General features: G+C 46.6%; 1 protein-coding gene across 1 annotated transcript in view; it reads right to left on the bottom strand.

The window, feature by feature from the left end:
- Nucleotides 1–21,077, bottom strand: part of Ank1 (ankyrin 1) — a 123,184-nt gene that overhangs the window by 79,115 nt on the left and 22,992 nt on the right. The window contains exon 2 of the mRNA XM_071610181.1: nt 11,448–11,549. Within this exon, the coding sequence (XP_071466282.1) occupies nt 11,448–11,549 (102 nt within the window). The remainder of the gene's footprint in view (nt 1–11,447; nt 11,550–21,077) is intronic.

Raw genomic sequence — 21,077 nt, 5'->3', positions numbered from 1 at the left:
GGTGGGTAGGAAGCACAATTTCCACAGTATTCCTGTCAAGAACACAATACCTTAGTCCTGCCACAAGAGAACATCAGCAAGACACAGCTGAGGTTCAAATCTCAGAATGGAATATAGTCAAAAGCACGAGAGGCAGGCAAAGACTGAGGAACTATTCCAGATTGAAGGAAACTGATGACACAGGTCACCTAAGAATGTACTTGGAGAGAATCCTGTAACAGAGAAAGGGAGAGAGTGAAGAGGGTAGGTCAGGGCAGGAAGAGACCGAAGGGGAAGGAGAAGGAAAGAGAGAGAGAATAAGACAGAGGGGAAAGGGGGAGGAACAGAGAAGGAGAGGAAGAAATTATTGGCAAAAGTGTCATGAAGTCTGTGGGCTGGATGATGGTGCTGTATTGATGCAGATTTGGTGATTGGGAGGCATGCAGAGTGGTTGTGTGGGAAACCATCCTTTATTGTGGGTGGTGTGCAGTGAAATGTCTAAGAGTGACAGAGAATTATGTCATACATGTTATATGTTATAGATGGATGGATGGATAGACAGGTGGATAGATAGACAGAAAGAGTGCACATAAACACCATAAAGTGGTCACGGTGGTGGGGGATAATTTGTAATGCTCTTGCCATGGTTGGAAACTACCAAAAAATTGAAAAAAAGAAAATAGGAGACAGGGAGTAACAGTGGCAAGGAGTGAAAGAGGCTGTTGAAGAAGAGGAGGCAGAGCTGTGGGGTGACTCTGGGCTCTGGTAATGATGGGGAAGGATGGGTGGGCTGGGTGGGTTTCTATGGTTCCAGGGACTCTGAGCCGGTGGAGATCTGACCGCATCCATTCATCCCATTTCCAAGGAACCAGTGAGGTGCCATCTTGACCTGAGTTCTCACATTATTCCAGGAAGGATATAAACCATCCACCCTAAGAGAGCAGCCCTCAGAATCCTGTGGACACTTCTGACAGGGGATACCTCTTCCACAGGACATGCCACATGTGCTGCAAGGCCAGCCCACCTTCATCTCTTTCTACTCCTGATAGTTGACAGGTCCCCAGAGACCAGCTTGGTGGGAAAGGTCTGCTAAAAATATATGATCTTGGAGTCTAATGAATCAGAAGCCCAACAGAGCCAAAGCAACTGTCCTAACCCTGGTGGGAAAACACCCTAAGGTGGAAGCCTCCTTTTCAAGACTGTCTTTCCTGTAGGAACAGGGAAAATAGCACAAGAGAAGGATCCGAGAGGAATGCACAAACTCAGAAAGGAACAAACCAGCTTTCGGCATTTTCCCTTTGCTTTATTACAATCTAAATTTAGTTCTCTACCCAGATAGCTTTTAAGATTCATAGTTTACTAGACACTCACGAGGAGGAAAAACACTCTCATTCTTTTCATTATCTAAAAAGAAAAAGAAGAAACCCACGATTTCAGAACTCCGCCAGGAGACAAATCAACCTCAGATCACCTTCCCTCTACTCTCTGACTGTACAAAGCTTGCAGCTGCCCCCGCTCTCTGAAATCCTGTGGCTCAGCAGCAAAGCCACTGCAGAGGTTGTAGGGCCCTTGGGAGTAGAGCAGGAGGAAGTGTGAGTTCAAGTTAATGAGAGAATGGGGCTCTGAAATTAAGCTCAGCAGCTAAGAATATCTCCTATGGACTAGAAAGATTCTCTATCCGAGATCTTGAAACTCCTTTAAAAAATAAAAAGAACCAGACCTTCTGAAGAAGAGCAATGGGGTTTAGAGAAAGAATATTGGGTGAGAGTTGAGGCCTCTAAGCTATCATCCTATCAGCCACCTCCCAGGGTCTCAATCTATACATCTGCACAATGACCAACCTGCTCTGATCTCTTGGTTTCCTTCTAATTCCACACCCCAGGGGTGGGTGGGTTGGGGGGAGAAGAGAAAACAATGCAGCAGACTTCAGAAAACAGTTAAGATATGTTGTGTTCTGCATGTAGGAAAAAAAAAAGTATGACAAGATTTCACTGAATCATTAACAGTGATTTTGTTAATGATTTGTGGAGTGGGAGAGAGTTGCAGAGAACAATCAGACTTTATATATTTCTGCATAGTTTGGATTTTTAAGCAAAAAATGTATTAATTTTGTTTACTTAAAAAATGATGGCTCAGGAGGCTGAGGCAGGAGCATTGCGAGTTCAAAGCCATCCTCAGCAAAAGTAAGATGTTAAGCAAACTCAGTAAGACCTTGTCTCTAAATAAAATATAAAATAGGGCTGGGACTTTAGCAGTGGCAGAGTGCTTGCCTAGCACATGTAAGGCACTGGGTTCAATCTTCAGCACCACATAGAAATAAATAAGTAAAAATTTTTTAAAAAAGAGAAAAAGTTTATAACAAAGAATTTATGGTCAATAGAACCAACATTTTAAGCCAATTCACATTCAATCTATTCCTGTCAGGAATGAGATGGCATTCAGCATTTCCTCTGTCAGACAGGCTAGACTCCCTCAGGATCAGATCAAGGCTCACTTTTCTTGGTCACTCTGTCTGCTCCTCTTTGCCACATTATACCCTATTTCTAGCCTCCCAAAATTGAATTTCCCTCTTGAGCATGTTTCCATGGGACTCAGTTGATATCTCTCAAGGTCCTAATCACATAATATTGCATTTATCTGCTCGTGTCCATCTGCACCAAAGGCCTCGATTTTTTGAGATCCTGTGTTTTCTATTGTAATCAGGCCCTAGCGTGGAGTCTGGAGCATAGAGTGTTTTCCACAAGAGTCTGCAGAATTGAACGCACATTCGTGCAACCTGCCACATACATGGAGCTCTTTTTTCTTAGTCTCTCATGAGTAAGAGGATCACATCTGGTCTTCATACTGTAAATTCACAGCTATCAAACCATAAAGTGGAGTTTGGAGGACATACTTTCCTTGCAATATGTTCCAGATTGTTCCTGACAATGCTAGTCACCTTTTTCTTAGTTCCTAGGATCCCAGAGATGTCCCTGTTGTTGCTACAAATGGACATCTTTATGTAACTGAACTGGTCAGTTAACTCTTTCTGCACTGCAAAGGAAGAATAAAAATGAACCCAGTCCAGGGGCAGATGGCCCAGAGGAATGACAATCTCTGCTGCTCAGTTTCCAATCCATCTGTGCAGTGCAGTACAGAGCAGGGACTTGGGCTGGTGGGTGCAGGGATCTGCTTCAGGAAGATTCTTCACCTCTCTGAGCCTTCCTTGTCCACCACCTGCTCTGCCCACCTCATGAAGGTAAAGTGAATATTCAAAGGTCATGGCTGAGGAAGGGCTTTGGATAGCAAAACTTGGCAAAATTGCAATCCGGGATGGTGAAACATGGTGGGTCATTCTGACTTGTGATAAGGAATCATTTACTTTACAATTGCCATTTGGTCTCAGAATTAGCAAGAGGAACATCAAATAGCTCAGTTCCTGCCCAGATACAAAAGAAATGTCCTTATTTAAAATAATTCAGGGGTAGAGGTTTCCAAGTTCTATCTTTATTGCTAATTCCTTTCCTAGTGGAAATCAGAACTTCAGAAGGATCCAGAGCACCAGCTCACGGGCATCAAGCTGCTTGTCTTATTTAACTACACACCACAGAATAAATATCACTGTCCCAGGTGGGGACTGCAGGGATTTATTTTTCTCTCTACCTCATCACTATTCCAGGGCTGTACCAAGGCAGTGAGTTTTATGAAGGCTTAATGTGACCCCATTATCATATTAAGAAGGTTTTTCTGTGTGCCTGTGGGGTGCAGGTAGAATTTAGGAACCATGTGGTTTAATACCATTTCTATGACTGTCAATAGTTCCTAAGAAAAAAAATGACAGAGAGAAGTTACAGGCTCTATATTTAAACTGATCTAGATGGAACCTCCCCAGCTTGGTCGATCACCACTCTGTGATTTCATGTACCCCAACCTCACCAAGTTCCCACTACCCCTTGCCTTTCCCCACTCCTGCCTATGTCTAGAGCTTACTCCTTCTCACTGCAACTCCCACTTCCTGATTCTGTCCTGGAACAGAGACCAGAGGCTTCCAGTCTTCCTTTGGGCTGTTTCTCTGACTCATGGCATGTTAGCCACCACCCTCAGATCCGAAACAACAGGACAGCGGGCCCTGGGACTCACTCACCAGCAGCTGACCAGCACTTGGCATATTACAGCAGCTCAATGAACATGTGTGTCAAGCATGAAAACTTCCTCTGGGCTTTCTCTGCATGTCACTTAAAACATTGAATTTGCAACCTTCTACCTTTAAATAAACCAGAGTTTTCTCTTTGCCTCTTGGTTCTTTGAGAGCAGGGAATGTGTTTATTTATCTTTGTTAATCCTGGTCTCCAGCATTGGCACTGCTCAATAAATGTCTGTGGAATAAATGAATGAGCTCAGAAACATCATGCGCACCTTCCTATATCCATCTCACCACATCCAAAGTCACAAAGTTTGTGAGATATTCAGAGGTAACCTCTAGACCTAGGTTTCCAGCATTATAAACACCATGATCTCTTCCAAGGGCTAAGATTCTACCACTTGAAAAGGTCATAATTACCACAATCACCAGAGTCCAACAACTCCTGGTCAAAGACTTGGCATTTGGCTGCTGAAGAAAAGTCTATTCTGTAGCAGAAATTATTGTTATGTATGCCCCATGTTTCTAAAATGCCTACAACTCTTCACCTTCCAGCTCAACAAGTACCCAGCCACCACAGGGCTGCCTAAGGCACACATGGATATCTAAGCAGTGTCAGTGGAACTGGTGTGGTTTTGCATGTTTTCATTGGCTGTGTTAGCGCAGAAATCTGTTATGCTTTTGGGATTGTTCAGATGGTCGAGCTCCTGGAGACAGCAGCAAATATTGCCACATACTCGACCAGTGGGGCCGATGCCAGCATGTGAGCCGTGGTTAACCCAGCAGAGTCATCATCCCAAGAGCTCATCACTGAACAAGGCTCTTACAAAGTAGTAGGCTTAGTCTAGTACTGATGTGGACTGAGGAGAAGCTTTAAGATCATTAGTGGTCCCCAAAATCTTCGCAGCACATCCCTGCAGCTTTTCATTCAATCCACTAATGATTTTATAAGCACCTACTAGCACCAAGCAGGATCCTGATACACAGCACTGAATAAGACAAAGCTCTTTCCCCCTTGAGGCGTCTATATTTTATTAAAGTCGAGAAAGAAAAATAAGTAGACATACAAATGCATAAACCAGGCAGTAACAAGTATATGGAGAAAAATTAGACAAAGGTAGCCGAGAGCAATGTCAGGATATCCCAGAAGCCCTCTCTTCTGTCTCACACCAGAGCTGTAGTTGACAAGGTCACTCTTTCTGGTGGGAAATGTTCTGCTGGGATCTTCAATACTTTCTTTCCTATCAGGAAGGCCAAGCAAGGCCATATTTGTTAGCATTATAAGAATAAAACAGAAAATTAAACTAGCAAGGCTTTTTGCTCTGGAGGGCAAAAAGTTAGAGCTCATGGTTCCTGGGGAGCAGCTGTATTGACCCAACTAATCTAGGAAGTGAACAGAAAAATGGTTCTAGCTCTCTTTTTATCTGGCTAACTGATAAGAGCATAAAACCAATTACCTTATCCTAGGAAGTAGTTTTTAATTGCTCCAGTCTCCATAAAAAAATATTACAATTTGATAGAAATGATTTAGCAATAACCCTGTAAATTAAACACGTGAACCTAAGATTGGCACAAGCATAATTAAGTAACCATTCATTCACATAAATATCAGAACCTCTATTAGGTGTCATATCCAATGCTGGGTGCTGTGGGGAGACTGTGTGGACTTTGCCTTTGTGTGGCTTAGAGTCGGCCAGGAGCCACAGATGTGCTTAATGTCACCATGCTACATGGTGGGACTCCATTGAGCTGTAAAAGAGGGTCTGATAGATATAAAGGTGAAGGTTACTTCATGCTGGGGGCAGTCAAGGATGTCTTCACAGTGGCTTTTGGGCTGAGATTGAAGTCAACCAGCCCACTGCTGTGTGGTGATAAGAATGACACAGTCCTGCTGTATAAGGGACTTGCATCCTGTATGCTTGAGACCACCACAGCAGAGGCAGCAACACCTCAAGCCCAGGAGGCAAATCTTCAGGTTTCTCACTGTCACGGTCTCCTCCTCATTCCAAGCCACTGTGGGGTTCTACCTGGTACACCGCACCTGCCTCCTAACCAGCCTCCCTGCTCTGTACCTGGGTCCCAGGTCCACTCTGCAGATCACACAGCAGCCAGGGTGATTGTTTAAAAACCTAAGTCAGATAGAGCACCTCTTAGGGCACAGAGATGACCTTCCAGTGCCTCCCCATCATTACCCTTGGAACAAAGTCCACGTCCTCACCGCTGCCTGCAAGCCCTTCCTGATCTGGCCCTGTCTCGTTTCCCCCATCTCCTTGCCTACCACTTTTCCCTTGGGTCATTCACTCCATCCCACGGCTCTTGTTGCTGCTCTCCAAACAAACCAAGCTTATTCAGCCCCAGGGCCTTTGCATATGTTTCCCCCTCTTCCAGGAATGCTGTTCCCCAGAAACCACACAGTCCTCTTCCTTACTTCTTTCTCCTCCATGGTAATTTCTCATCAGCTGACATTACCTATTTGTCCATTTTCTTAGTGACTGTCTGTCTTCTACACCCACAGACAAATGTCAAGAGCACAGACTGTCTATTCTGTCTAGCTTGTTCAATGTCTAGAATAGAATCTGGCATACAGTAGGTGTTTAATAAATATATGTGAAATTACCCCACAAAGACACTAGTGGGATTATATTTTACATGCCTCTCATCCCTGTTTGTACCAGCCAATGCCAGCATTTGACTTCCTCGAATGCTGAGTGACTTCCAAATACTGTCTTTGGGCTGGACCTCTTATCTGAGTTCCCGGCTCAAATGTCCAATTACTTACTATATGTCTCCATTGAGATTCCACAGATCTACTCACCAGGATCTCCACGCTGTTCATTTCCTGACCCTTCACTCTGTTTCCATGTTTCTGTCTGCATCCAGCATTCCTTTTCTCAGTAGCTGGTGACACTATCCACCCACTGTACAAACCAGACCCTGAGGATCATTCTGGGATTTCCATCCCTGTTCTCCCCCAGCCAGTTCATTGCCCAGACCTGCTGGCTTTGCTCCATCTCTACAGCCACAGCTCGTAGCCAAGCTACCGACATTTTCCTCCTGGGCTACTGCAATAGTCTCATGACTGGCCTCCCTACGGTCACCTTGCACTCTCCATCTGTCTTCTACACCGTAGCCTGTGCGATTCTTTAAAGCACACTTCTCAGCCTGGCACTCCCCTGCTGGAATCCACCATTCACTTTCCACTGCTCCCAGGATAAAGACCAGAATCCTTAACATGGCTTCTGAAAGCTGGGGAGATAGTTAAACAGGACACACTAACAGGGTTGCACAGATTGTTCAAGGCTGAAATGCCTCCCTTCCGCTTAGCCTGCAGCCACTGCCTCAAGCTCTTAGGTACCTCTCCCATCTGCTGCTCTGGCCACTCTGACCCCTTCTTCAAATCCCTTCCCCTCCATGAGCAACTCCAGGGTTTATCTGGAGTAATATGTAAACACACACACACACACCACACAATGCGTATATACGTGTGTGCACACATCATTCAGGCCTAGGGCATGCTGTCCCAGTTGCTGAATGTTGCACTCTAATCCTGGCCTGTTAAGTTCCAGTTCCATCCCAGCTTTACCTCACCTGGGACCTCCTGCTCTCTGCACTTGCCCTATCCTGGCCTTCCTTAAACACTCCACTCTTTTTTTCTGCCTCCAGGACTTTGCTCAGGCTCTTCTCCATGACTGGAATGTTCTTCCCTTCCTTCACCTCATTAAGCCCTGCTCATCCTTCAGTTCCACTGTGTCTTGCTCATGGTAGTGTTTCCCTGATCTCCAGGCCAGACCTCTTATCTATTCTCAGAATATTCTAGGGTTTTCTTTCATGACAATAGTTTTGGGGTCACACATCTATTTCTATTTATTTGATGAACAGCTCTTACTGCCACTAGCCTAGAGTTCAGAGAGGCTGAGGCCTATGACTTATTTTGCTCTTAAATACCTACAGCCAAGCACTCCTTGTACACCTGGAGATGAACAGGAAGACATTGGATGCAGGGGCCTGAAGCTTGAATGATGCTTAAATACATTCAAACAAACAAAAAGCCAGGCATCTACATAAATGCTCTGGTGTATGTGTGTGTACATGTGTGTGTGTTCTTAGGTCTGAATTTGTTCTGTTCCATAAACAGAATAGTGATGATAATGGTAAAAATTAACAGATATGATCCCTGCAATGAGGAAGCTGCCCTGAATATTCCAATGCCTCTTATATAAGCCCAGAGCTCCTCTCTTACCCTCCTTAGAGTAATTACTTCCTCTGACGGCAAGCAGCACTCATTCTTCCCCCACCGCGAACTATCTGGAAGCGCGTTGCTTACATAAGAAGGAGTGCAGGTTGTGCCCCTGCTCCGCGGCCCATCAGCTCAAAAGACTCCAGCAGAAAGCAAATTCCCAAGCCGTGACCCCAGGACAAGAGCCTGTTTTTATCTTCTCAAAACAATGAATGCATGTTTTACAGAGGAGAAAACTCTAGTACCATTAGGAGGCCAGCCCTGTGAACATTATAAAGAAGTGGTATGGTCCCCATGGGGGCCCTAATGTGCCCAATGAGGGCACAAATTTGGAAACAGCCCTTCCCCCACTGCCTGTCCTCTCCCTTCTAAAGCACAAACCAAATCATCCTCTACACAACCAGGGCGAGCTCAGGCAACATGACCAGCTCCTTTCCAGGTGCAGCCCATCTGCAGCTGCCTGTCACTGCACAGTCATGGACCTAAGACACAAGCCACTAGGGCTCAAATGTGGGGAGCAGGGGACGAAACAGCCTCAGGAGCAAGACCACAGCCAGGGGCTTAGCCTGGGGTGGGTTTTCCTTTGACTCCTCTCTGCCATCCATTTCCTTTCTTGCAGCAGCATCTTCTTTGAAAGAAAGAGGCTTGTCATAGCCAAGACTGCGGTCTCGAGGCTGAAGTCCTCCCCCGCCCCTATCAGTGTCTAGCAGGGAGAATTGCAACTTGTCACTGGCGCTGAGCCCATCAGAAATTGTGTCAATAAAGTGCAAATAATGCCTAGGTGCCTGCTGCTCTCTGAGCCCGAAATGAACCAAGGAGGTCCTCTAAGGAGAGAAGACAGAGGGATGAGGCAGTTACACCCAACAGGAGACCAATCAGGACAAAGCCATTCCCCGGATGTCATCAAAATCTTCCAATTTCACACAGAAAATGAGCCCTGGCTCAAGTTTTATGAACGTTCAGTTGTCCCCATTTCGGCTAAATGGATTCCTTTGAGAGCTGGAATCTTAACCCTTGGAAGGCCTCCGAAGGACTGAGTCGCTTCCACCAGGAACTGCACTGCAGAGAAACATCCAGCTGCATCTCTCTAGCCACAGCATGGAAAACCTCAGAACCCACACAGCCCGGCCCAGCAACGCAGGCCACAGGAGAGCAGCCCTCACCTGGGCTGGGGATGGGGGGCGCTGGGAACAACATGAATGGGCTTGTGCACCTGTTTCTGGGAGCGTGGTGTTAAGAGGTGTCTAAGCCCCCCTCCTGAGCCACTCTCCTCCAGGACTCTCAGCTTGTCCTGTTACTTTCCTTCTTCCACCTCTTTCCATCAAAGCAATGAGTTCAGAGTTCCCTTCTGCCACCCAAGGGCCAACCTTCAACTCAGGGTCTGATGTTTGGTTATAATCACCAACATCCGTCGGTCTGGGATGTGTAGGTATAGGTGTTCTGGGTGGAGGGATGAAAGGAGAGGAGGAGGGCTGCCTTCTCCTCATCCAGTTTGCATCCTCTTCTGCTCCCCTCTGAAGTTCACTGCCACAGGTTTGCATTTCCCTGTTTCCTGGTTTTCTGTCACGTACCTCACCCACTCTGTTCTCTCTAATTTTTTTGAGGGGAGGGGTACCAGGGATTGAACCCAGGGGCACTATACCACTGAGCCACATCCCCAGCCCTTTTTAATATTTTATTTAGAAACAGGGTCTCACTGAGTTGCTTAAGGTCTCCTTAAGTTGCTGAGGCTATCTTTAATTTGAGATCCTCCTGTCTTGGCCTCCTGAGCCACTGGGATTATAGGTATGCGCCACTATGCCCAGCTCCTCTCTGATCTTTTAGCTATGAAATTGTGCCATCAAGCAACTCCAAATGGGGTCTTGGCCCTGGGAGAGAGCGCAAGCAGTATTTTGCATTTGCAGCAGAGCTTGGAGTGGCAGGGAAGTAAGGATGAGGAGGGCAGGGGACAGAGGAATGTAGCCCATGGAAAACTAAACCTGCCTTGGGCAGAAAATTTGTCCTCGCTGTCTTGTAGAAGTCAAGCAGCCTCTACAACACAGACGCACCAGAGGACACTGTGCAAGGTAAAGCAGCAGGTCACAAAAGAACAATGCTGTAGTATTCTGTTCCTCCAAGGTCCCTAGATTTCTCAAATTCATAGGGTCTGAGAGTAGAAGGGGCTGGGGAGTCAAGAAATGGGGAGCTGCTTAACGGGGACACAGTTTCAATTTGGCAAGATGCGAAGGGTTCTATGAAGGAATGCTACTGGTGGCCCAGAACACTGTGAACGCACTCAACATGACCCAACTGTACTAAGAGGGTAAACTCTATGTTACATTTAACTACCATTAAAAGCAAGTTTTAAAAGAATGACTATGGTAAAAATAAGAGGAGTCACAGTTGGCCAATGTGTTCTGAATGAAAAACTGAATTTGCATGCACACCTGAGTCACTCAGTTGGCTGACAAGCACCAACAAACCAAAACCAAAACAAGTCACCAATCCATGAGCCCAAATCCCTCACCTGTCCTCTTTCCAGAAGCTTCTTTCTTCTCTGTTCAGCTAGCTCCTAGATCTTTGGCCCAGCACCTGACTCCTTTGCCCTGCAGTCCATCCTGAACACATTGTTTCCTTCCCAGCCCCTTCCTGAGACCAAGCTCCTGTCACAAGCTCAGGAGCCATGAAGAGCAAGGTGTTGGAGCCCTCCTCAGACTTGCCTTCCTCAACACCTGACAAACAGAGTCCTCCCTCACCTTTCTTCTCCGCCCAGCTGAAAACCCATAAAGGTGGCTGGTGAACGAAAGCGATTTAACCTTCCCACTAATACAACCTCCTTCAAAGGCCCTTCCTCCTGCCCACTTTCAAAGGCCACATATTTTAAGACAACAGCAGGAATCAGCTTCTAAGGAAAGAGGCCCCAGGGGGTCCAGGGTGGGTCTCACTCCCACCTGTCAGGAAGCAGCCCTTCTCACTGGGGCTCAGCCTCAGTAGCCAGAGATGTCTCCACAAGGTTAGGGGCTACAGCATGCAGAGCCCTTGGGGGTTTTTAAGATCTCAAAAGCTTTCAAGAAACAACACCAGGGAAGAGTGACCCTTCAGAGGCAACATGCCTGCCTCCATCTCACTTACCTGGTTACAGGTGTTAATATCCACCCCATTCCGCAGATGATCCAAAGCTTTGTCCAAGTTACCTGATCGTGCTGCCCTCAGAAAGCTGGTAGCAGCATCAGCCTGTAGGGAAAACAGCAGGCTGTGAGTGGAGCGTGCCCTGTGTCTTGCTGTAACAATCCCAGCTGAGCCCATGTCACAGTGGCAGCACCTCACCCTCATGTCAGGTCCTCAGGTGCGGTGAAGGTACCTTTGGGCTCCTGGCTGCACTGTTCTTAGAACCAGAATGTAAGGCTGCCTTAGACACCATGCCTCCCACCTTTTGGGTATTTTCGTAAGCAAATATCTTGGCTGGGTAGCAGGCTTTGAGCGGGATCCTATTCCAACAGTGGATGCTTAGCATGGCCTGGGGTTCACTCCTTTGATTTTTCAAGGGCTCCACATTCTTGCTGAGGAACCTGTAATATCACATAGGTCTCCAGCTCCAGTGATTCATGAGTACAGGCATAGAAGGAAGAGCCATATGCTCTGTGGGGCTGTTTGTTTTTGTTTTTGTAAGCAAACAGCACATAGTACTACTTACTAGGTGCTAAGAATCATTATTGGCATTTTACATATATATCGCCACACATGGACACACACGGAGATATGCACCTGACCTCCATTTTAAAAAATCCAAGAAGGAAATACCACCATGGTCCCCATTTTACAGATAAGGTCACTGAGGCACAGAGAGCTGAAGTGACTTGTTCAGAGTCCCACAGGAAGTAAGAGGCACAACCAGGATTAAGGCAGGTGGTGGCTCTGAAATTCATGAGCTTCACTCCTAGCTCTGCTACTGGTTTCATCTGGCCTTAGACACTCAGGTGCCCCAAAATCCCTGTCCGATTTCTTGAATGACATTAAAACCTTCTGTTCCTGGGCTGTTGCTCAGACGCTTACCCCACGCACAGGAAGACTGTGCTGCTGGGAGTACTGGTTTGCATTAAAGATGAATGATGGCCAGAGAGTGAATGCTGGGGACAACAAAAGAAAGTCTGCTAATGCAGACAAATGGAATAAAAGGACTGAAGAGGCTCAGAGCAGGTCCCCTGAGTCCAGGCTGAGTACTGTAGATACTCAGCCACCCTATCTGAAAGCTGTGGAGAAGAAACTCTTCCTCACTCCCTTGTGGTGCTTTGAGAAAATAATTATGTGAGCACAATGGTTGGCACACCAGGCATATACAGGCTGAGTTTAACAGGTAAGAGTGGCTGTGTGGACAAGTCACAGGTGAAAGTGTGTGATGCCACTCATCCAGAACACCTGCCTGGTGGTGCCCTCTCCACTGAGGGCTAGGTCTGTCTCCTTCCTCTACGCTGCATCTTCAGAGAACATGCTGGATGATGGCCCCCAAAGATTCTTCCACACTCTGATCTCTGCAGACTACCAGTGTGCCCTCATTTGTAAACAGAGACCTTGCCGATGTAATTAAGTTGTGGCTCCTGAGATGAGATCATTTTAGACTCCTTAGGTTGGCCCTATATCCACTGCTGTGTGTCCTCAGAAAAGACAGAAGAGGAGACACACGCACAGGGGAGAAAGCTATGTAAAGAAGGAGGCAGACATTGGAGTGATGGTAGCCCCAAGACAAGGTAGCAGGCAAGCACAGAGGTGGAAGGGACCAAGAGCAGTTCCTTCGCCAGAGCCTTTGGAGGGAGTGCGGCCCTGCTCACTACTTCATTTCAGACCTCAGGCCTCCGGACTGGGAGAGAATACATTTCTGTTGTTTTTAAGCCACCCAGTTTGTGGTAGTTCGTCTTAGCAGCCACAGGAAACTAATATATATATGCTAATGCCAACATCCCTAAACAAGGAAGACACAAAATGTACAGCCCCACAATCCCAAAACAATATTCTACAATGAAATTCTGATCACCCCTTCCCCAAAGCAGGGATACACACTTTGCCATTTAACAGTGACCCTGTGATGAAACAAGCATCCTTAGTATCAGGATTCTCCCCAAAGGCTGATTTTGGGCCATTCCTGCCTCCTCCAGGTCCCATTTGAGCCCCTTTGATATAGGTTCCAATACAAGCTCTGTGGCTGTCCTCCCATGGCACATGCTGCCCCATCAGCAGGAAGACCCCCTCCTCTCTTTTTTGTCTCCCTGTGGTATTCCCATTTTTTGCCCCCTCCTGGCCTGTCCCCTCACCACTCCCTGAGCCCTGAAGCTCTCATCTGTCCATTCCAATCTCTCCTTCCTTCAAGGTCTCCCTGGGCTCCTACTCCTTGCGTGATTCTGCCCTTCAATACTCAATATTTACCATCTTCAAAAAGTTGAAGTCATAGGATAGGAGCTTGATTTTAAATCAAGCATTTTAAATACAACTTTCTCTAGTTATTTAATTTATGTAAATCTTATCTCCCCAGCTAAATTGTTTGCTTCCTGAGGCAGGGACCAAATCTTGTATCTCTTTTAAGTCCTTCAAAGAATTAATGTCTGCAAGGTCAAGGCCTCATTTGACCTGAAGCACATGGTTCCCACGTCCCCAGGTTCCTCAGCAAGCCATCTGTGATGAAGGAAATATTTCAGAAACAAGAATCAGTCTATTGGTTCTCCATGCATGAGCTGGAGTCCCAGAGAAATCAGACTCAAGGTATATCTCCCAGCTAAATGACTAGGCCTGCTGATTGAGAAAGCCTATCTGTGTTCAACTAGAAGGAAAAACACAACATTATTCCCCAAGAATAAAGGTGTTGGGTTGGGGTTGGGGCTCAGTGGTACAGTACTTGTCTAGTACGCATGAGGCACTGGGTTCAATCCCAGCACCAGATAAAAATAAATAAACAAAGATGTTTAAAATGACATCATGTTTTTTTAAAAAAAGAATAAAGGTATTATGGAGACATTTCTCCCACCAATTGAGTATATTTTCCAGCACAATAATAGGATTCAGGATAAAAACCTGAGAATAGATGGATAAAAACAGATGCAATATCAATGAGCAACTCTATTTGACTATTCAAAGCACGGACTCTAGGAAGCAAAGCAGAATATTAATGACAGACAAGGAGATAAATAGAGGCCAAGGGAAGCCAATCTAGACTAGAATGAGAAGGCTAAATGGTGTCTGTAATTTTTATAATATAAACATAAAATTATAATAGCAGTCAATGGGCTAAGTGAGTTATACCTTTTTTTTCTTTTCTATGTTGCTGTGGATTGAACCCAGAGCCTTGTGCATGCAAGGCAAATGTTCCACCACTGAGTTACACCCCCAGCCCCTAACAGTATATCTTTTAATCCTTATCACAACTGGTGAGGTGAGTATAATTATTATCCCCATTTTAGAGCTGGTGAAATTGAGGTTTGCAGAAGCTAATCATTTGCCCAAGTTCTGCAGCTAGTTAATGTTCAAGGACTCAACCCAAGTGTGCCTGACCAAAGTCCATGACACCATGGGCCATTCTCAGCCATAGAAGCCTGAGAGTGTCCATTCAGACAGCCCTGACAGGTGTAGGAGCTAGGCGAGGACTAGAGTTTATCCATGGAAAAGTGAAGTTTCTGGACAGGTCCAGAAGGTCCCACCTCTGTCACTAAGCACTGTGTTAAGGCCAACAGAGTTCTCTAGAAAGGAGTCATCTAGTTCTACAAATCTGTTTCCTGATGATAAAATCGAGACCCAGAGAAGTGACGTGACTAAGGTTGCCTAGAAATGAAGTTCACTCATTAAGGCTTTGTCAGGTTTTTTGTTTGTTTGTTTGTTTGGGGGGGGGGGGAGGTGGGTTTCTATGGGCAGTGAGTAGGCAGGACATAAGCAAGATCATCAGGGTCTCTTAGAGGTGAATTTCAAATAATGATGTCACTCCCACTGGCATCGCTCAGTTTAATTCTATAATGTATTTATTGAGACCCTATTTCAAGTCCAATATCCTGCTAAGGTAAAGAGAGAGAATAAAAAATCAGAATGTAAGTCCTCACCTTCATGATTTGAAAAGTAAAGCGGCTGAGTTATAAAGGGGTCATTCATGCTCACAGGCATCTATGGATTCATTTCACAAGTATTCACTGAGTACCTTCAAGATGCCAGGTAATTTACAAACTACAGAGCAAATGGTCCTAGTTGGTCTATGAGACTGGTGTTTACCATCTTGTGCTTCTGAGCCCCTACTACCCATTTAGTTCAACTACTCCAATTTAATTGCCTATGCTTTAGTGTTCTGTGCACCCAGGAAGATGCTATGTCATCTAACAGGGTGGGAAGATTCAGAAGAATCCAATAAGTTCCATTAAAAATATTTATCTGAGTAAATACTAACCAGGAAAACAACAACAAAATACTAACCAGACATTCTCTAGGCTATGGTAAGTTGGAGAAAAGTTGCTGGCCCTCTCTGAGTCCTATCCATCCCCTTCTAGGCAGCCTCAAGAAAGCTATTACGTGGAAAGAAACTAGGGAACCCAAAAGGGCCTGCTGTTGTGTACAATCAGTAGGCCCACAGCTCCCATAAGCCCTGGATGGATGCCTTCAAGGTGCTCACATCCCTGTGCACCCCACCAAGGCTGCTCTCTTGTGTCTCTGTCCCTTCTTTATCTTGAGCTCCATTTTAATTTAATTACATGTGTGTGCGCATGTGTGTTTTGGAGGAATGGAGGAGTTCCACAACGTACATTTTGTTTCACCCCTAGGCCATATCCCTGCAGGTCAGTCCATGTGATAACCCTGAACTTTCTTTCAAAACAAAGTAAGTTTACTTTTATAAAGTTCTTACTATGTTTTAAGCATTCTAAATAAGATCATTTGTTTGCCCCCCCCCCCCAAGAATCCCATGAGGCAGGTATTTTTATTATCTCCTTTTTCACAGATGAGGTTATAGAAAAATTAAGCAATTTGCTCACAGTCCCACAGTTAATTGGCCAGGTTTGGATCTAGGTAGTGTATCTCTAAGGTCTTTCTTTTAACCACTGTGCTGTCACTTTTGAAGGCTCATAAAGTTCCTCTCAAGTTCAGCTTTGGCTAGAAGAAGCCTTCCGCCTGCCTTCAGGAGGAAGGAAATGGAAGAGAAAGGAAGAGATTGGAATTCCTCCTGGAACTCAAGCTCTCATCAGGGCTGCTCTGAAAGGGGGTGAACCCTGGTTACCTGAGACATCCAGACTATTATTAAACTTGTACTTCCTGAGTAGAGTGATACTATTATAGTGATAAATGGGTAGCGGAGGGGCCTCCAGTATCCTGGGAGGGAGGAGCCGGAAGCATGTTGCTGAATGTCAGCATGTTTCTAACACATGAGCAGTACCGCCTTCCAAACCACCAGAGGCCAGGCAAAGTTTAATTTCAGACAGAGTAAGAGGATCTCAGGTCTCTTTATACCTTCTTTGGGGGCTTGAGGGGGCCCAAGTTTTCCCTAGCACAGATTGCAACTCTGTCTCAAGGTTTTGAGGACACAGTTTCCTTCCAAAATGATGAATGGAAAACTAATTCAATAACAAGTGTCTGTAAACAGAAAGCAACATGGCAATCTCTCTTTCCCTAAGCATCTTGTTTGGGCAGAATGCGCTTGGACACAGCCATTGTCAAAACTAGGGGAAAGACGGTCTTGATGGTTTCCTGGGGGAACTGCAGCTCAGTCAGGTGACTGAGACAGGCTGCATTCCCTATGTGACACTCCGTGTGTGGGGGTGGTGGTGATACTGGTGGTGGTGGTGGTGGTGGTGAGGGCCCTAGGTTTGTTCTTCCGGGTCCAGGTAAGTCCTCACAGAAAAGACAGCTCCAGCCTGAGTATCTGCGTGGCCCTTGCCTTTGACTATGCAGAAACAGAAGTGAACTCTGGGTCACCGTGCATCTTTTCATTAGATTTCTTTCCAGAAAGTTGGGCTATTCCTGCTTCACAAACTGTCTCCAGCACCTTAATCTGACTACTATCGGCAAAGATGAAATGAACAAATGAGAGGTGTCACTAAAGCAACAAGACGTACAAACCAGAGTCCTGGGTTCCCTTTCCATCCCCAAAACAAATGCGGGGCCTTGCGAAGATCCCTATCCACTCTCTGTGCCATCAGCATGGTGCCTTACCGGCTGTCTTACTTGGGGTGGTCTGTGAAAAGCCAGGGTGAGCCCTGGCGTGGAGCACCTGCCTGTGAATTCCTGCTCGTCCCTTGATGCTGTGTGCCTCGTCCAAGTCGGCCAACCTCAATTTCCCCAGATCTAAAATGAGGATAATCCACAGCTGGGCTCTGGCGCACAACAGGTCTGCTTCCCTCTCGCCCCCATTCTTTTCCCGCTTCCTAGGGACCGCGGGACAACTGGCGTTTCTAAGGTTTCTGGTCAGGCCGCCGGCTAGGAGCAGCTGCTCCAGCCAGGACCCGAGGTTGTGGCATCCCCCATAGCTGTACCCACTGGGCTGGACTCTCCTCCCCAGGGTGAGGGGACACGGTCTCTGCGAGCGTTCGACGCACCCCTCGGGGAATCCCCGCGGCGATTCTGAGCTCCCGCGCGTGGCACCTCGCCCCCGCCGGCCACAGGTCGCGCCGCCTCCCGGCACCAGCCCCTTGGCGGCCGCGGCCTCCAGGCCAAAGGAATTTTCCTCTGGATCCTGCTAGAAGCCTCGGCGCCCGGCATGAGGCAGCAGAAGGGCAGCCCAGCGCGCGTCCCCGCACCCGCCCGGGAAAGTTGGCGCCGGGCGCCGGCTGGCAGCCGCAGCCCGAAGTAGGGGCGCTGAGGCCCGCACCCCGCACAACGGCGGCCCCGCGCCACCCCGCGCCCGGCCGGAGCGGCCGCCAGCAGCTCGTCCACTCACCGCAGGGTCTGGCCCGGACCTGCCCTGTCTCGCTGCCATCGTCCGGCGCCCGCGCTGAAATCCGAGCTCCCCCTCCCCCGTTATCTGCTGGGCGGCGCGGGGAGCGCCAGCAAGTTACGCGGCATCTGGCTAAAAATACAGGCTCCCTCCGCTCCGCTCCGGCGCGGGGACCCTGCGCTCGCTCCTAGCTTTCCCGGCCGCCCGCCTGCCAGCCAGCCGCTAATGGGATCTCTTCATTTTCTCTCCATTATTATTATGTCAGATGGGAAAGTTAATGCGAAGCGATCTCCCAAGAGAAGGCACCTGCTGCCAAGCCCAGCGGAGGGAGTGCGTGAAGGGTGCGGGTGGGGGTGCGGCTCGAGCTGCAGGTGCCGGCCGGCCCCGGCGGGCGCAGAGCGAGCGTCCTGCTGCTGCAGAAGGGAGGCACACACGTCCAATGGAGGTGAGGAGCTCCAAGCTGCATGGCGCTCCCGCCCTGCCTCCTGCTACCCCGGCTGCCCTAGTGAATGGGCCCCGGAGCCTGCAGAGACGGCCAGGGTGAGCTCAGCAAAGTCTATTTATGCCCCACAACCAATTTGCATGTTTTGAGCTCTTACATCGTGTCCTGAGATACCGGTTAATCACCCTATTCCAGATTCTGCGGGAGAGCCGCCACGCGAAATGAAGCTGAGGAGCAAGAGGCAGATCTGTTACTACCGCCTCACTCCTCCGGTGTGAGGGTGTTACCGAAATACCACCCAGGGCTGTGATCCGTGGAGCATGCTCCCAGTTTTCTGCTCTGGGACCATCCCACCATTTCTGAGGTCATTTCAGGGGTGGATGTGAAAAGCATGTCAGGGGCTGGCAAAGTCTTAGGGGTGATATCAGGGATTGTTGAAAGCAGGCTCAACTCTGAACAGGGAGAAATGATCAGCAAAAGCCATGTCAGGTGAGAGGGCCCCTCACAGTATTTATTGCTTGTTCAAGACATAGATGTTCTGTATCATGGGCCTGGCCTCAAATAACAGTGGAGATGCAATACCAATACTCTTTCCCCCACTCTGCTGCCTGACTTATGGTACAGTATAGCTGTGTGTCTGTGAGGAATAAAGGCATTAGCACTATTAGCTGCTGGACATTACCTCATTTAACCCTCACAGGCACCAGAAAGATAGACAATACTATTATGGTTGCATGGATGAAGAAACAGCCTAGAGTCAGGACCAAGGGGACCACTGGTAAAGGGTGGCTCCTACTGGCTCACAGTCTAATTGAGCCCAAATCCCAAATTCTTCCACTTCCTAACAAAAGTTCACTCAGTGCTAGGAAGAGATAGATGGTACGGCAGGTGCCCCTGAAAATTAGAAAAAACTCTGAGCCTATGTTACAAAATAAGGTGTTCATAGAGCCATGCTGCAATGGGGGCAGGGGAGGGGTGTCCCAAAGAAGTGAGATAAGTAAAGATCAAGAAAAGTTAGGATATGGCCAAAAAGATCAATCTGAAGTGTACTGATACAATTAACTCCTTGCTATGTGAAAAAAAATGATTTGAAGACAGCAACATCAGAATTCTCTGGGTCTTCAGCCCTTGAAACTGTTGGAGATTGAACTTGAGGACAGGCAAGCTCTGGAAGGAGATGGAAAATGCCCATTTTTTATACCAAACAGCAGATGTTGGTCTAGAGGGGGCAGTCACTGGAGCTCATTCTCCCCCCTTGAACACATTGCCTAAACACTCGCCCCATGCCTCTTAAAACTGCCTCCCAAATTTGCTAAAATTCTCTATACAGAGAGTTTCCATTAATAAATTATGGTTACTGGAACAGCCCTGATTCCAGCCCGGGAGAATATCTCAAGGGATTCTAAAGCACTGTTCCAACATTAATATTTAGTGTGAGAGAAAGTGCCCTACTCAAATGGAAAATGAATAATACGTATAATACTCTCAAAAATACAAATGCAATGGACTTAAACAATGAACTGAAATTTTTTCAACTATTTGAGGTATAACTGACTTTATGAGTTGCATATTTAAGATTCACAATTTGCTATTTTGATATACATATACTTCCATGAAACCATCACCACAATTGATATAAACACATCAATCACCTCCAGTTTCTTCATGCCTCTTGGTAATGCATCCCTGTTTCCTACTAGCTGGTTTATATCCTTGTCAACACTTGGTATGGTCAATCTTAATTTAGACATCCTAACAGATACGTAGTAGTATCTCACTGTGGTTCCTTCCAATCCACATTTCCCTAACCATTAGTAACATCTTTTCAGATGCTCATTTGCCGTCCATATATTTTCTTCAGTGATGTATCTGTGTATTCTTTGGCCCATTTTTTAATTGGACTGTTTGCTTTCATATTATTGAGTTTTGAGAGTTCCTTATATACAGAGTATCTGTCTTAAAGGTCAGACAAACTGAAATCCTAAAAGCAAAATTTTAAATTTCAATAGCAAAAAATGCCCTATCCAGTTTTGGTACCCAGTTATTCTAACTCCCAAACCCAATTTTTAAAATATTGTACAATGGTATAGCTTATATACAATCACAAAGAAAAAGATGAGGTAGTCACAATGGACCAGAAGCTGAAGACAACCCATAGCACTACGAATGTAATGGGAAAGATGTATTATCAAAAGACATTAGTACATAGGACTGCCAAGAATCCTTGACATTAGCCATGGCATTAGCCTTATTCAGGCTGAGGCTCTGAAACTTAGATATGTCAAGAAAGGCCCAAGAGGAGAAGAAATGAGACAACTGTAGACTTGTTGCTCAGGAAGGCCTGAGATTAAAGGAATGAGATGATCAACATGAAAGAATAGAAGGCTAAAGAATATAGCCCTTAAGAGGAACACTTCCCCAGCACTGGAGC

Source organism: Marmota flaviventris, chromosome 3 (assembly GCF_047511675.1).
Source record: "Marmota flaviventris isolate mMarFla1 chromosome 3, mMarFla1.hap1, whole genome shotgun sequence".
NCBI classification, from domain to species: Eukaryota; Metazoa; Chordata; class Mammalia; order Rodentia; family Sciuridae; genus Marmota; species Marmota flaviventris.
This window is presented reverse-complemented; position numbering and strand designations above follow the sequence as displayed.